Genomic DNA, 18,202 nt, shown 5'->3' with positions numbered 1-18,202 from the left:
CTGTAACATCCAAAAGTTCCTGTCCCTGAATTGCCTCCACTGTTTTACTGCTGCAAATATTTGTGTGGCAGCCATGATAAAAACTGACTCATCTGAAAAGGTACAAAAGCAGCCTGGTACAAATTTGGTTCTCTCAGCCACATCAGCTTCCCAATTATCACTTAGCATCAGCATAGCCATGAGAACCAGTGAACATTACCACTAGTAACATTTACAGGGCAATTCTGCCCAGGAGTAAAATCCAAGTACGTTGTCTTTTTTCTTTTTCTTTTTTTTTTTTTTTTTTTTTAAAAAAAAAAACCAAACCAACACAGGACAGATCACATACATTACTTATTCTAATGACAAACTATTAACGCATGGCAATGATCCAGAACTTCGCTAAGGGCTGTACTGGCAAAGCAGCAAGTGGCAAAGTTGGCCATGAATTAAATCAGACTGGTATAGCATTTGAGCAGCCAGGTGCCTGAACAATCCTCCAGTGGGAAGAAAGGGAAAGCACAAAGAAAAATTAAATACAAATATACTATTTACACACATTTAAAATACAGATTTATGTACATAAATATATATTTAAATGCATTTTAAAGATTTTTAAGATGTGATGTCTCCCAGAGCAGTGTATTGATGAGGCAGTCAAAATGGCTTCAGCAGAAGTTTTTTTATCGAGGGAAACAAAGATTTAAACAGTAAAAATATTTCAGGAACATGCCCCCTACCCAAAATTTGGTTTTACAGCGTGATTCTAAGATGAAAGAGTTTGACAAAAAGATTGACATTGGGAAAAGAAACTGTCCTCTCACTCTCTAGTTTACACTTTTATTCACTGGGAAAACATATTTGGGGATAAACTGCACTGACCCTGTTACATCTTCAGGAAACACTGAAGATTTTTTATGACTAGTGATTAAGATCACAGAATATGCATTTTTTTCAACTAGTGTTGTTAGGGGTTGCTTTCCTCTGCAAAGCCTTCTACAAATGGTCAGATGGATTCTGGCCAGTTCAAAATATAGAAAGAAGAACATCAGCCTTTTGCAGTTAATGCAAGCAAGGCATGAATGTAATCCAGGCTCAGTTCATTCTCATGTAGCTGTTAAATATAATATCTATTTCACAGATGGAAAACCAATTCTGGAAACTGAAACTGACTTCTGAGAATCCAAGGTTTTTAAACCATCAAGTCCAAAGTCCTTCATATCAAACATCACTCATCCTTCACCTGACTATTTAATTTAAGCTGTTTCAGTCTCCAAGAGACTTCTGCACTTCAGGACAAAGGTGGAGAACTGGGTGGTACCTCAGGTTTTCAGTACCTGTCCTCCTTACAACGTGCACGTAAGTGATGTGCCCAGACTGCAAGAGATGAACAAATGAAAACCATCATGATCCCCAAATGTGACTTATTTTACAGTAAATTAATGTTGAAATTGAAAAAGGTCCTGTATTTATACTCAGGTCACTAAATGATCCTACCACATAGCTTTGACTTTTCATGACACAAAACATCACTACAACATATGGAGCAAGGTGCAGGGCTGGACCCGAGTTTTGGGATTCTCCTAATGCGGTCCGATGGAGGGGTGGCTCCTGGTTCTGGGACCCGCTCCACAAACAGGCAGATTAAGTGCCATGTTCTAGCACCACTTTCTTTTTGCACTTGGAGGCAATAAAAGGTGAGTCTAATTGCAGGTGCAGTTGAAGCCTTCCATCTATCAGGTCAATGCACACTGCCCTACATTAATTTTTTGCAATCTCTGAGGCAGGAGACAAGTGGCATTAACTAAGACCCACTCATAACTAAGGGAAGTGCTAATACAGAGAACTGAAAAAATCAGATGAAAATTAACAGAATAGCCAGAAGCAAACAGCATTATGTCCTTGAAGCAAGGGAGCATTCAAAGAACATCTATTCCACCTCCATAAGCTATGGATAATTATCTCTCACTAGAGTTTTGAACCTCAAATGACTAAACTTCATTAAATCTTCTCAGACTTCAGTATAAATACCACTGTAGAAATAAAATGTCTTTCCTCTACAGGAGGTATTAGTCCTGAGGAAGTTACACTGCCAAGTAGAAAAGTCACTTTGAAAAAGAACTTCCATGTTGGCTGAGGCAAGACAACGGACAGCAGTCCGTTTCTACAGCATGGATCCTAAATGGCTGCAACGTAACAGGTTACTGAACAACTGTGCAAAATGAAAATAGTAACATACACACACCCAAAATATGTAGCAGGGACACAAATGCTGCAGTACAGATGGCTACTCTAAAGGACGTAAATGCAAACAAAACACCCCACTGCCCAGAACATGATGTTCTTGAGCATGTCATGGCTAGAGTGACATCTTTAAAAATATCTCATTTGTTAGGTAGGAAAGATGGTATGCAACTACTTCTGCACAGCTCTCCAGTAGGTCCAACATCCTTCCTCCTTCGTGTGAAAAATCTATTACAGTCGACTCTGAGCCTCCATAATTGTTCTCCATTAGCGATAATTTACATGATATTGCAGCTGTCACTGAATGTCAAGGTAATTTCCCTGTTTTCTTTCTCTGGATTCTTTTAGAAATTCTAGTTTAGAGTACGTACTGTAAACATGTTCTAACAGAGGAGACTACTAAAGAGAAAAAAACCCTAAAGGACATGAAACAGTAATTTTGAAGTATCTTGTCATTACAGAATTGACATTAATCAGTTCTAGCTCTGAAGAATTTGTCTTTCTTTTTGCACCCAAGGAAACACTGTGAGGAGTGAAGAATTCAATTTTCTTATCCGACAATGGCACCAGGACAGGGTGGAACAATCTGTCACTCCACTTGGAAAGTTAGTAACCTGATGTTTTTAATTCAGTGGCTTTAGTGCTTCTCAAAAAACCCAAAGTTTATTTTTTGTAAAAGGCACTTCTGAGGAGTACATGCCAAAACTGGCTTTAAGTTCTGCAGGCCTGAGAATTGCCAGAAAGGCCCTGAGCTGCCTCCAATTTCCAGCTGCAAGCTTGGAGAAGAAGCAGGTGCTGGAAGTAAAAGCTGCCTCCACACCAGTCCCACTGCTGGCGGAGTGAGGCACACTGGTCCATGACATGGTAAACAGGCAGAGCAGCATGGAATTAAAATGTCCTGGCTGTATACACACCTGTGACACACCAGACCTAAAAGAAGATGCAGTGTAAGCATGCTCTCATCAAAGCTGTTGTTCTAGAGTACATGGGACAGACCTGAACTTGGTTGCTACGAGAACCCAGGCTGCAGGTACAGATTCTTGGTGGGTGTGACTGATGCAGCTGATTACAGTGGTTTGCAACGGATTTGTTAAGATTGTCTTCTCAAACCCTACAGATCCAAGTTATGCCCTGCATTTCTTACTGACAAGTGTAGCCAAAGACAACACTGACTTCTAATTAGATTCTGAAAGAAATACATATGACAGTGCTTTATAATGCCATTTAGATATGGAAACTGAACAGTTTGGAAAATCATAAAAGGCAAGAAGAATGTATTGGCTGACACAACTGGATCACTACTTTTAAAATTGTTCCTAAAGCAGATTTAGACCTTAGCTGATTTTTTTTAGTATGGGTGGCTCTTTAATTTACACTTACTACAGATTATTCAGGAACTACTTATGGAAGCATAAGTGAACTTTAAAAGGTGTAAGATCCATTGGAAATTTGCCCTGGGCAGATTTGGTTTCGTTTTGAATAATCCATCTTTCTTCCAAACACAAGTCCCATTGATTATCACTATGGAGGAAATCTGCTTTCCGTTAAAAAGTAATTAAGTTGGTTTGCATTCACTTCTCTGTAGCCAAGTCTTCATGTCATAAAACAACCACTACCATTTACACTATTGGATGAACTTCTCAGGGGCATTAGCAGGGAGTTTTGAGGGCTCTGCTGACCCAGAGGATGACGCGCCCTGTTATTCCTGAAGACTGCACTGCAGATCAGGAGAGAACCATGCAAAGGGAGCTAAAAGGGAACAGCTACAGCCACCATTGACTATGCTGAGATGATTGAACAGAGCAATTCACTCCTGACAGCTCTATGCTGTCCGTAACAACCTATCAAGAGCAGCACATTCTACTTGGAAAAAATAATTATCTGTCAAGCAGCAATTTTTCAAATAAAAGTAAAGAAGCAGTTATTGAAGGCTTCAGACTATATCAAACATTGTTTGCCCCTAACAACCAATGTAAGTGGGGAGGGAAAATACTGCGATACTATTCTGTGCTGAAGGGGGGTGACCAAGAGAAAAGCAGAAAGCTAGAACTATTTTAAGCTGTAATTCATTACAGATATTAAAAAAACAAACCACCACCTCACAAAAAATAAGAACTCTATACCTCCAACATGGTAAAGATGTTTCCTTAATGCTTTAGCACATGGAAGGAGAATACCATTTATCCACAATTAAGAAACTGTCCAAAATCATGGTCCACAGTTACACACATTAAGTATTTAGGAGAGACATCAAAATCATGCTTGAATTGCTAACAGTTGCTTTATGAGTGAAGTTAAGCGATAAACAGACATATAACTCAGGTGAGAGAAAAATTTCCTTTTGCTCTTTCTTTTACTTTCTCCTTTTCTTACTTTTTAGCATCACACCAAAGGAAGGGCAGTTGCACAGGTCAAGAGATAAAAGTAATAACAAAACAGCAAACCTTCAGATCCTGTGAGCTCTACCAAAAATTATTTTGGCCTAAATCTTTAAAAAAAAAAAACTTCATAAGCTTTTAGGCAGAAGTGGGGCAAGCCACTTAAAGTCCATCCAGGCAAGTAGCTGTGTAGTGTGTTGGGTCCCACTGAGTGCTGGGTCCCGCTGCACCGACTTCTCCAGGACTCAGGCAGGAGGGATGAAGGAGGGGGAGGGACTGCTTCCTTTCCCTGTGCCTGTAATGGGAAGGGATCAGGCTAAGCAGCAAGAGCTGTATTTTCTTGCCCTCTGCCTGGTTTGTTGATACCTTCGGGTGAGCAGGCTGCGGGCCAGCCCTGCCATGCATGTTGCATCTGGGGGTACGAGAGCACTCCTGGCTACTCTGGCAGTGTGAGAAATAAAGGCAGCTTTGGGAAGGGAGTGGATTTAGAAGCTAAGATGTAGGTTTCTCTTGTGCGTCTGATCCATGCCTCATATTGCCACTGAGGTGAGAGTCCCCATGGAGCCATCCCAGCCTTCCAATAGAAATCTCTGGGGAGGTCTATTTGGGGAACAGGGAAACTCCCACTCACAGCCCCTACATCCCTCTGAGCTCTCTCAGCCCATTTCTCCATATGCCCATCTGCTTCTCCTAGAGCTTCCACCACTCTGCGTGGCCTGGCAAGTCCCACCAGCCTTTCTCAGCCTTCCTTGTCCTGAATTTCTTTTACTGTCACCAAATTACTGAGCTCTGCTGCCATCAAAGGTAAGGACAGAATATGCATTCCTTTGTCTCTGCTCCCATAGTGGCCAAATCCAGTTTTGCCTTCTCTATAGAGAAACCTTGAGCTGCCTCTAGATCAGACCATCACAAACTAACCTCACTAGAGTGCAGCAGAACCTAAAGGCTGAGAGAAACCTATTTCCATACCTCAAATACTTAAATGTAAGCCTTTGCATGTGAGCTACATGCCTCAGTTCCCATTACAGTCAAAGCCAAAAGTCGGTGGAGCCTAGAGAGTTATTCAGTGGACTCAATTTCCTGGCTACAGCAGGAAGTCATGGATCTAACCTCAGTACCTTGAAGCATCTAGCTTGGAGCTGAATCACTGACCCCTAGTGACCAAGAACAAAATTCTCTAGAACGACAACAACTCCAGGACAAACTGTATAGAAAGCAGATAACTATGTTAAATGCTGGGGGTAATTTAGAATAGTGTGTAAAATTCTATTAGATTCACCTTATTTTTTGAGTAAGGGATGGAGCAAAATATTTTCAACTGTTATCTGACACAAAACTAATTGGATTTAAAGGCTATCAGTTCAACAGTACTAAGGGAAAAAAAGACATCTAAATAGGTTTTCAGCAGAAACCTATTTTCTGGATATTACCCGAGAACACTTTAGATTTCACTATGCGTTCTCACTGTAAATATATATTTCCCTCATCTTAACTCAGGAAAACCATAACATACGAAAACATTTGCTTTCCATAGCAAACCATGTTTAAACTTAACTAATTAAACTAAACCCCTAGCAACCAACACTAACATAACACAACTATGCTTTGTGAAGTCAAACCCCAGAAACCAGTCATGACCACAGTAATCATGTAATACTCGTGGTCACATTCATTGAGCTACATAGTATGGTGCCCTTATCTGAGTATTTACTAACTTATAGCTTACCACAGTTCATTAACTATTATCTCACACATTCTTGATTAGCAGTATGTGAGATGCTTTCAGGCTGTACAGAACCACTGCAAAGCAGGAAAATATCCTTTGTCAGTCTGCCTAAATCTGTAAATCCTTACTATCTGAAACTAGTGAATACTTACAGGCTCCTGTTGTCTTTCCAAATTCCTTCCCACAATGTAAATGTAAAAATCACGACTCCTGTGAAACATCTGATACTCCTATTTCACTGCACCCTCACAGCAGCTAGATGCAACAAGAGAAAATAAGGATTTTCAACAATAAGGGAGTAAAAAGAGGATCTTTGAAACGTGTGTGTGGGAAAGTGCAGTTTGAGATAATATGACAGTTTATGCAGCTAACTGAGGAATGCTATGATTGTCCAGATGATGTTCAGTGCACTTTCATATATAAATGAAGTTGTGCTTGCTTAATGGAATTAGTGCTAGAATGAACAGCTTTCAATCCTGGAGATGGAGATACAGTTTTTCTTTAATTTCTTGCCTTTAGGTGGAGTAGGCTAATGGAAAGGCAGTATTTTTGGTCTCACCAGAGAGACACAAAGAAAGTTAAATCACATTTTGGCTGGGTTGGAAATCCTGAGGGCATAGTCCATCTCACAGTATTTTTGTTCAGTTTCCACTAGATTTTAGGTAAAGAACTCTAATGGGTTATGATAAAATTAAACATACCATCTTCAGGCAGGAGTAAAATTACTTTAAGACATTTCTCTACGAGCACACAAATTAACATCTACGGCTTTGACTATTCCACATACATAAGGCAGACTGCTACAGCAGACCACTTATTTTGGTCCAAATCCAGTCACGGTTCACATAAACAGGCCTTGTATGATTCACGGCCTTCATGTCCTCAAAATAATATTGAGATAAGACTTCTTTGCAGACTTTTGTTTAAGCATACATTTCAACTAGTGTGGGCTAAACCCAGAAACTGTAGGGGAAAAAGTAAAGCACTAGCCAGACCCAAAAGCATTCTTCCAGGTCTCGGAAGATGCTGTTCTTAGTGTGTGGTTTATCTGTCTTTTGAGGTCCACCTGTGCAGTTTCTAAGTGGCTCTAGAAGTGGGTCTAAAATAAGAAACACAATGACAGAATGTGTTTGAACCATGGGTGCGCTTGCAACAGGAAATCGAATTCAATACAAATTTTGCAAAGGCACCTCTTGTGACAGCAAACAATTACATTGCTCTGCTTTTCTAGATTTTTCTGAAACTCTGAGAGAAACGGCAATTTTTAAAAAGTGCTGATGTACTGACATGTCATCTCCAGTTAACTACAATCACTAGCATCTCTGCAGTTTGTAATTCTGAATAGATGAATTTCTATGGAACCAGTAAGAGAGTGAACAAAACTACTTTAACCCATGAGTATTTCTATTACATATTTCATACTACATAGTGTTGTATCAGGGTGAGAGAAAATAAGACAGAACTGTAAGGAAGGAAAGCTTGAGTTGCTGTGTGACTACCTTCTGTGATTCTCACCCTTACACTCACAAGAACTCTATGGAGAGGATGCTGATGTTCTCATCACTGCTGCAAAAAGAGACGAGTGCATGCTGTGCTCTTCTGGAGACATTTTTTTTTACTCTTCCTGCTTTTGCTTTCAATCTAAAGCAAATTCTATGCTTAGTAGATACCTATGACCACTCATCATTATTTTCTGATGTTTGTGGCTCAGTGGCAAAACCTCTCATCAGAAGGAGGAATTTCTTCTCTCATCAGGATGTTTTCCACCTCTTGCCCTCTGGCATTTCCTTCATTCATCTGCCCATCTTATCAAGAGAGATGTATAAAGTTAAAAATTTACTGCATTGGACACTCCTCCTTTCTGCAATCTATTTATCACTGCCAGCCTCTTTTGTGCACAAACTCTGCACCCCAGCATTAGCAGCAAGTGGACCCCATGGGGTACTGCTTGAGAGGACGGTCAGCCTCTCCCACCCAACAGGTTGTGTAAACTGTGCAGGCGACAAAGTTTTCAACAGCTCAAGGATGATTCAAATCTCCCAAGAACCTGGAATGTACCTCTGTTTAAGCAGAAAGAAAATGGTGGGTAAATAAAGCAAATTCATGCTTACTATTTAGCAACAGCTTTTCTCTCATCATGATTGCAGTTTCTGTAATCTTCCTGCCAAAAGTTGTTTATTTCATACACAGGCACTGCTGCATAAAGCCCTGCTAATCTGCCCTTGCCGCCTCCTCCTGTGCTTTGAATATAACAAAAGGTAATCTTTTGTTATTTTTGTAATGAAAAATGTGAAGGACACGTACTTTTCATTTAAAGGCTTCTTTGTACAAGTCTGAAATATGTTTCAGATATAACCATTAGATACTTATTAGATGTAAACAACAGTATCGTCAAACCTGACACTGAAACAAAAAATTCTCCTTTCCCCCAACACCTCTCTGTTCTCCCAGCTACTGTATTATTTGCTGTACTGAGCCTCTGACCAGAAGAGACTGTTCACGTTGGTAAGTACAGTGTAAGTTTCAAACTCCATTAGCATCCAGCACATCTGCTTGCCTAAGCGCTTTCCTTTTGTTGTCTTTCATTAAACACAGAATCATGCAGTGAGGTGAAACATATCTGGAAATATAATGTTCGTGCTTTCAGGCTGGGTACGTCACCCAGAGCACGATAAGATGTTACAACTGCACTTTCAGAATTTCAGGACAGAAGTAAGAGTTAAGTGGACAGGACTGGCACTCGCATGGACCCAGCCACTCTTTCATGACGCTCTGAAACTGGCTTTCTACAGCTTTCCCTTCGTAAGAGTTGCTACCCACCGGCCAGTCATGCCAAGCTGTTGGACACTTAGGCAACAACCAAATTCAGCTTGCTTGGACTGACATTTTGAAAACTCAAAGCCATGAAAAGGATTCACAGCTCAGGGTGATCTAATGGTTAGAAAGAACAAAAGTAGAGAATGGCAGCCTAATGCTTTTCCATGCCAGTCCTTGTTTGATCCCATTCTACCCTAAAAACACCTTCAGGCCCAAACCCAGTACAGCCCCAGGATGGACAGGCCTGAAATGCATATGCCACCAGCCAAATATCAGAGTAAGTCTGAATTTTGACCAAGCATGTATATTTTTCTAAAAATAAATAATTTTTTTTTTGGATCCTGCCCTAGTCCCTATAGGGTAATTCAAATTAACAACAGGGTGTTATAACTAAGGATTTGGACCCCGAGCTATTAAATTTCATCACTTTTTCATTTGGACATCTGCACATAAGAAAGTATCGCTCACTGCTGCTCCCAACAACTTACTGTTGTGTTCAGTGACAAAATACATAACCTTGAAAAGCCTTACCAACCCTGCATTTCAAAGGTATTTCATAATTGTTTACCTCTTGGCCTGAACAGTAGTACTGTATGTACAAGGCCCCCTTGAACTTGTGTAACTCCAAACTGCTTAGAAACTTTTCCTCAAATAATTCTAATTTCTTCAGGAAAAAAAAGCAAGCAATAATTATATTCAAACAAAGGATTTTTGTTCGGGCTTTTTTGTTAAAAATAAAAAATTCGTTTTTCTTTTACCCCAGAAAGGCAGTTTTCATTCCTACTTATTTCAAAGGAATGCCTGCAATTTTGCGGTATTAAGCAAACCCCAATTAGCAGTCCACAAGGTGTTTTGAAAAACAGTGCCTAATGTGTTACAGACACATTTAGTGGCCAACTTCCAACAGCCTGAAAAAATGGCTTTTTTGAAAGAAAGTTTGGGAATTAAGTCACTTCAATTTTACTGGGAAATGCTGATAGAAATAATTCTTCCAACAGTTAATAAAACTTTTTTTGTTTTTTATTAGTTGTTGGTTTATGTTCTCTTACAGGAACAGAGCAGGATATTTGTGGCAGTTGAGAAATTTGGTTTCCTTCAGACTTTCCTTAAAATCCAGTTCTACAACTACTTCCTGCTGAGCAAAGTGGTTAGTCTTACAAACCTTAAGTCGTTATTTGAGTACAGTTCCAAACACATCTATTGATCACATTTGTTTATTTAGATTTTCTTTTCCGTTTTCTGTAATCTAATAGCTGCGGGCTTTTTTTCACCTGTACAGTGCCTAGCATAATAGGGCACAGGTATCTAGACCGCACAACAGAGCAACCTCCAAGATGGGGTTTTACAACAGTTATGAACAATAAAGGATGGGGAGCACGGTTTACTTTGGGAGTTATCCTGAGCTATCAAGACTATCACTGAGCAGAACGCCCTGCCTGACACAGTTTACCCACACTTCAGAAACAAGACCCCATAGATTTAAAACACCCAAAGCAGCACTGCTATATACAGATGACACTGAAGCTACCGCTCATTCACAGTGCTGAGGTTTTATTCCTCCCTTCCTCACCAGAAATGCGGAAATGTTTTACGGACGCAAAAGTCTGAAGGAAGCTAAAGGACATTATACATATGTGTATGTCAAATGCTTGTGACTATATTATGCCACATATTTTATATTCCTTAATTTCTCTTCCCTGCAGAGGAAAAAACCCTCATCCTGTTGTTAGTAATCCTTTACAAGTGATCACGCCCTAGCCAACTCCAATAAGCACGTTTTATTGCTCAATTAGTTCTTTATTTCTGTCATGCCTAGGAACAGAAGCTAGATCTTCAAAAGTTTAAACCTTTTTTTTTTTTTGGCTCACATTCTACACACACTGTTTCTAAAACTTCCATCCTTTCTCACTGACACATAAAAGTTCCTGGCCTCCTCTTTCCAGTTGCTAATCATGCCTCGGCTTCTCATGAAACTCCAAGAGGCCCTGGCAGGCTCAGCTCCTTTCTCCTATTCATTTGCTAGCATGAAGTGGGGCAGAGTGGGACTTACAGGACAGATTGACAGAAGGGAGAAAGATTTATTAAAGTCACACTTGGAAGACTTTCATTACCATCAGGATAGACCCAAAGGGAAAAAGTATCTTAAACTTTGATAATTTTTTACTAAATTAATAGAATAACATGAATCTCTAGAAACATCATAAATTACAGATCACCAGTCTCGATAGTGTAAATAAATAACGATTGGTTGAATTAGACATACCATTTAATTCCTCCAATAGCATGTCAAAACTTATTTCTGTCTTGGTCTGAGAAGTCAGCTTTGCTGGCCAACTGCCATTTTACGCTTTCTTGGTTTAAAATTTGCAAAAGGGAAAAATATATTTTTTTTAAATGAAAGCTATAAATCAGTAAATTAAACATTTCTGAGGAAGGATCAGAGCTTAAACTGAGTGATTTTTACAACACTGGCTTTACTTTATGATTTACTGGGCCTCAAGCAGCCAAAATGGGGTCAGACGGTGAAAAGCTTTCCCTTCTGGTTCAGTCTGGAAATTTGGAAGGGTTGAGACACTTACAAAATACCGGTCCCAATAATCTGCCTACTACAACCACCATACTGGTAGCTGGTCTTGCTAACAGGCCACTGCTTTCAACAGTGCAAAGTCTTCCAGGCAGTCACCAAGCTTCAAGTATTAAGTGATGATACTCAAAGTGTCTATTGGTTTATAAAGTAACTGCCATGCTGCTGAAGGTACCATCCTTTTAGCTCTGTTATATCAGAGGAGCATGCAAACACCTCTAGCCTCCCTCAATGCAAAATGAGCTATTTAACCTCACTAATGAACTTGAACCTACCGCCATGGTTTCCCAACGTTATCATGGTTATGGTCCATCTGTACCCACATGTTGCAGCTGGTTTTAGAGGTGAACTGTACAGGACACTACAAGACAAACTCTGTTTTCACCTCGCTGCAGGCATAATAACCTCTGTACAGGAGATCAGCACTGATGGCAAAGTAAATCCAGAATGAGAGAGGGTTTGGCCCTTATCTCACCTGTTAACTAACACGAAGGCTCTCTAAATCCATCCAGTTTCAAAGCTAGAAATTCAAAGACAAGATTATAAGCTTTTTCTTGTTGAATTACAGCAGTAAGAAAAGCTGCCACTCTGAGCCTAAATAAATTGTATTTAGGGCTTGGGCTCTATTTCAAGTTCTTATTAGCTCCTGGAAAGGTGCCACAGCAGCTCAAAATCTCTTGCCTGAAGTTGCGTAACTCTGCTGTACAAAGAGGTTTGCATCTGCATGGAGAGAAGACCATTTCTTTTGATTTCCCGTTTGTGGCCCTGCTTAGCTCTCTGTATTCTCCATGTGCTGAGCAGCCCCAGCCAGAGAGGCAGGTCTGCTTTCAATCTCCATGTCCTCCTGCAGCCCAGGAAACACAACCCCACGCCACACAGCCAGAAGGCACCACCAGACCACCGCTGATCCGATGCACAGATCACCTGTGACATGTCAACACTGTTATCCCTGAGCAACTTCTGAGTGCCTCATGCATAATTCATTCTTCCTTAAAGTGGTTTCTGTGTGTATTTTGATGGCTGACACTCCAAGATCATTTCTGATCTGTTGCACACTGGAATCTAAGAGCTCTAAATGCTAGCTGACTTCCTCTAGAAGGCACTACATTACACACAGAGTCTTTGTTCTCCACCCCCCAAAAAAACCCAAAACCCTAGCACCTTTCCTGTAAACCAGTTCATTACTTCAGTAGCTAAAAAGGAAATAAAAGAAAAGTCAGTTCCCTCCCCCACCCTGCACCTTGCCACAGACTCATACAGAACACCCATCTCAGTGGTCACCCATCCTCCCGTCTCTCCTAGGTATCTTTTCAAGCAGTGGAGACTGCTCTTTGAAAACTATCTCTTGTGGTAAGTTTGCAGGTTGCATTTTCAGAGCCTGTCACTGGTGATTTAGGATAATCACAATCTGTGGCTCCACCAGCTTGACTTCTTGCCTCTCTCAGCTGGTCATGCTTTCAGGTGTGGCTTTCCACCCAAGGCAAGCAGGAAGATATATCACTTGAGGTGTGAGAACAGGAGCTGGCAAGCAGCTCCTATTTTTTAAAATTTTTTTTCATGATTTCCCCATGTTTCTTTATTTGTGGAAACATCCTGTAAACAGAGACAGCAAAAATAGATATTTGCCCTGGTTCCATTGTAACTTCTGTGCTTGCAGATTTTACATTTGATAACTGAGGGAGAGAAGTAACGGAGAAAAGTTTTCATTCTTCTACTTCCTCTCCCCAAACGGGAGAGAGTACCACCTCTTTTGTGCATTGCTGCCTCCTTTTCAGTGGCCACATTCCACCAGCCCCTACTTCTGTAAGAAGTTTGTCCACAGACATCTATTCATACATATCAAGCCTTAAAGAAAGCATTTTCTTATTTCATCCTCAAGATGACAGCCTGCAGTGGAAGTGATACATAACCTTGCTTTCAAAAAAGTTTTTAATTTATACAGCATTCTTACTTGATGGGCTACTTAGATTTGTGATGTCCTATAGCACTACAAAAGTAATGTTGAAGAAGTCATTCTTTCCTCATTTCAGTGCAGCTTACTTTTGCTCTCTGCTTATCCAGTCTGATTAAATTGCTGTTTTCTCCATTTAAAAGATTTTAAAACAGTCATCCAACTGTTCTGATTTCCCATGGATTAGTTGCACTTCCCCCCCAAGCCATCTGTCTGGCATTCATATTTTTACATGCTTTTCTTTTTACTATCACGCTGCTTCATATTATTTGATCTCTGCTCCTTCCACTTCTGCCTCTGTGTGTGGCTCAGACAGTCCCGTGTTATTTTAGCAGCCTCCAACTGTAAGAGCAACATGGGACATCAGACACAGTTTTGCTGTTGTATTTCCTACTTGTGCTTGCTCACAAGAGGCTGAGGCCCTTCTCTTGATAAAAAGATGTTTCTGGGAACAGGAACAGAACATTCAAGCAATAGTATTAAAGCCAAACAACTTCTACTGGCAGCACCTTACCAGTTCACCTGGGAAAGCTGCTGGCTCCTACAAGCCATACGGTTTTGGTGGTTGCAATGTTTGAGATCCAGAATATAATGAGGTTTTCATAAAGTTTCGGTACCTACTCTCTCCTTCTGGACAAAGGTGAAAGAGAAGCTCTCCCAGGGCAAAAAATATATACCTTCTGGCTAAGACACATCATTCAAATAGTCGCTGTCTGGTAGCATGTGTGACAAGAAGGCATGAGGTGATTACCTGGGGGAAAGCAGGAGTTCTATTGACTTGAGCCAGGGACTAAGTATTTGTGAGGCATTTCACAAGCCATTCATAGAGCAACAGTGAAAGCTGTATTTCTGGGGGACATTAAATGTCTGCGGACTCCAACAGGACAGTATTCTCTACCATGTGCTGTCCTTCGGTAAAGGAAGGAGCAGTAAATAAAATTATGCCTGTAACAAGGAGGAAGCAGGGCGGGGGCAATAGGGGATAATCTGCTGCTGAAAGCAGCATCAGTTCTGCTGTGCAGAGGTGGAGGCTGCAGGAGGGGAAGATGTAAAAGGCTATCTTAAATACAGAAGAGGCAATTAAGACTCCAGTTTTGGGAGCCAATTAAGTTGAAGACACAAGTGTGCATTGCAACAGAAGAGAATTAATTTGTAGTGCTGTAGTCAGCCTGGTCATGGCAATTTGGAAAGATGCTTAAAGGCACGGTAGCCGAGGAGTATGTCAGGACAGACTTTGCAGTAGGAAAGGAAAACACATGACTAAGAAAAGGAGGACTTGACAGTGATGGTGAAAAAAAAATCCTGTATCAAACTGGTCTGCCTTTCTAATGTGGAGGAGAACCGGAGACTGGATCTTCTAGCTGTCTACATTTTCTCACCCTTATCTCTCTATCTGATCTAGACTCAGCATGAAAACTGAAGTCACCAAGTCTAAATGGGAGAATAGGGGAAAAAGAAAGTTAAGCAGATGACCAGAAAAACACAGATTCTCAATTATGATCTAAGCTCCAGTAGCTCTGCCTCTACTTTGTGGTGTTGCTCTTAACTCATGCTGTTAACAAGGTCACATCCAAAACATTTTTCTGTCTGTATGACAAGACAGCTAAGTATAGAGTACTTTCCCCTTCTAGTCATTTGATCCTATTCATAACATATAATCTCTCAGGTCTCCAGTCTGTGCAAAGCCAGACATCAGCACATTTTTGGCTACAGGGCACCTACAAAAAGATTAGTGACAGTCTTGTGAGGCTTGTGTTGTAGATTCTGTCAAGGGGCCAACATTTAAATAAGGTACCTTACATTTTCATTATGAGAATTCCAGACCATTATTAGCAAAGTTAGTTTAACTTTTAGTCTGTTTTGCCAGCTACTAAGTACATATTTAATGATGTGCATTGCTGGCAATGGGGGAAGGGAAGATCTATTCCATTGCTATTCCACTGGGAAATTAAATGAGCTTGCAGAGTATGCCTAGTTAGAGGTTATAACTTTATTCTGAATTCCACCTCTTTAATGTAATTATGATTTAATAGCTACACACCTTCAGTAGATGATCACATTTTACAGATCCCAGCTTACAACTCAGAAAACCGGAACACTGGGTTCTGTAGGTAGCTTGAGCAGTTATTTGACATTAATCAGGTTGCTTCTTAAGACACTTAAAGTCAGACTTGTATCTTAATGAACCAAAAATTCAGACCTAATTACTAGTGAAGATTTGAGCATCCAGGTTCAACCAAGGATCTGCAAAATCTTGTCAAAGGTCATACATTTCTCCTGATTATGCCAAGTGGGTAAGTCATGCAGACCACCCAGTGAACACACCCCATTCTAGTTAAGACTGGAAAATCCCTTCCTCCCGATTCTCTCATTTCCTCCCCATGCAAAATACAGTCTTAAGCACACTTCTGTCTTAAGATACTTATTATTTGCTGCACTTCACCTTGCATGCTGATGTTATCCGCACTAGCCAGTTAAGTCCTAGTATCCCTTTCACTTCTACTGTAAAGAACAGTTGAGGAAGAAACAGAAGGTATCATACTGAAACCTGGTTACTCATGAGTCTGGGCCAGAGTAGTCCTGTAACAGCTCCTCTATTTTCATGTCTGCAGCATGTCTTCAAGATGAGCGCCTACACTGTCGTAACTTGAGTTGCTATCCATGCTATTTTCTGTCACTTTGTCTGAGATGCACAAAGCTAGAAAAACTGGTAATTCACAACTCATGAGATGCTCCTTAAAAAAAAAAAAAAGTATCTGAGAGTCAGTGCACAACTGCATCAAGCCCAGTTTATCTGTGCGGCCAATGCACTTGATCCACAGCTGCAATTATGGTTTCCAGTAAGAGGGCAGGACTACTGGACAGAAAAAAGGTGGGGGAAAAAGATGTGCCATCACTGGTATATAGCGGTGATCATTTCCTTATTCATGACTGACAAGGAGGGAATTTAGGATTAAACTGAAGTGAGACACACTAGCGCGCTGAATGGCACTAAAGAAACTCCTCTCCTTCCGACCCCTACCCTTTGGTAGTATCCTGTAAGTGTCTGCTGTTCCTCGCTGCTCTGCTTTCTTCAGCTTGCTGACTCTGAGCAGGATGTTCAAACTGACCTCGCTTGGAAGCTTATGCTGATGCTCTCTCATGTAAAAGCCTTGCCACTCTGCCATTTTAGGGCTCTAGTTCTCAGCTGTGCAGTAGATTCTTCTCTGCTTAGTCCCTTTGCCAGTGGTCATGGAAAGCAACACACCTCTTTTACCCACACTGAACTGGAGTTCAAGAAAGGCCCTAGGCAATTGCCAGTATTAATTTAGGCTGTTAGCTTTAGTTTCCAAATGAGAGCATGAAATGTATGCTCACTAGCACTTCCAGGAAGAAGAGAAAACAAGTGTAATAGCTGTGCAATCATGTATAAAGTTCAGAATCTCCACAGTTTTCTGTTTCTCATTGTTAGTGTGCTTGAACAACTGAATCATTAAAGTAATCTGCAAGCAGGGCATACAGAATTCTTTTTTTTCCTCTCCCTTCTCTTAATGAGACAAACCTGCATGCAAAACCCAAGCTGGATCAAATCACTCTTTTCGGCATTTCACAGGAGCCCAATCTCTCTCACCCCTTTATTCTCTCTGTTCCATTGAGAATTAAAAATGCAATTGCCGAATTACTGTGAAGGCAGCTGTTCCTGCAGTATATCCACTCAGGCTGGAAGCAGGAAATAAGAAATCTTCCATGAAAGCCTATAATTATGAGATTTCCAGCTTAAGTTTTGCACACATGAACTGTTCGGAAGATGTTTGGATAAGCAAAGTTTGGAACGCACAGCTATTTGGATAAGCACCTGGGTGCTTCACTGAACCAGGTCTCCTGATGATCAAGATACATGCACAGATAACCCCTCAAGGACTAACTGCCGCTAACCTTAACTAACAGAAAGCTTGTTCAGAGAAGCACTTCTTATTAGACAAGGAAGAACTTAGCCAACAGCTATTAAAAACAGGCTAGTGGACTGTATACTTAAGGTGTTTTCTGCACCTGTCAAAATTTTGATGGCTAAAAAATATTCTGTGCCTGCATTTTCCAATTGTTCTGTATGATTCTTAATTGAATATTCACCTGGAGGATATGTGCAACACACTAGTTTTGGACTATTTTGGAACATAGCTCTACCAAGCTGAAAAATAATTCCTTCTACTTAGATGAACCTACTTTACAATTTAACTTTCAAGAGCAGCGTTCAAACAGTAGTGTAGTGTAGTACTTAGTTTAGAGTTATTCTGGCTGATCTGTAATTCCAGCAGCTGAAAACAAAACATTCAATCTCAAGGCGGTGCTTAAGCAACAGGGAATGAAGTAATGCCTGCCACAGCACAGTGCATTCTGAAAACCCTCCAGGATATCGCTTCATTTCTAACTGCACCTGCACAAAGCATTTAAGTAGGCCTTAAAGTTAACACTTTGCCCTTATCTTAGGTCAGGGATAGCAGGAGAACACCAAGATAACAGTATTTGAAGGGCACTTCCTCCAC

The 18,202-nt window shown here is 40.6% G+C and overlaps 1 protein-coding gene across 4 annotated transcripts in view; it reads right to left on the bottom strand.

Annotated features, from left to right (window-relative positions):
• PDE7B (phosphodiesterase 7B) overlaps positions 1 to 18,202 on the bottom strand; it is a 179,824-nt gene that overhangs the window by 59,045 nt on the left and 102,577 nt on the right. The window contains exon 2 of one of the 4 annotated variants that reach the window (XM_074896375.1): positions 14,202 to 14,210. The exons of the other annotated variants lie outside the window; for them this stretch is intronic. Coding sequence (XP_074752476.1) covers positions 14,202 to 14,210 — 9 coding nt within the window. The remainder of the gene's footprint in view (positions 1 to 14,201; positions 14,211 to 18,202) is intronic. 4 annotated transcript variants of the gene reach the window in all.

The sequence above is a fragment of the Athene noctua genome, chromosome 1 (genome assembly GCF_965140245.1).
Source record: "Athene noctua chromosome 1, bAthNoc1.hap1.1, whole genome shotgun sequence".
Taxonomy (NCBI): Eukaryota; Metazoa; Chordata; class Aves; order Strigiformes; family Strigidae; genus Athene; species Athene noctua.
The sequence above is the reverse complement of the archived record's forward strand: the minus strand, read 5'-3'. Positions and strand labels throughout refer to the sequence as shown.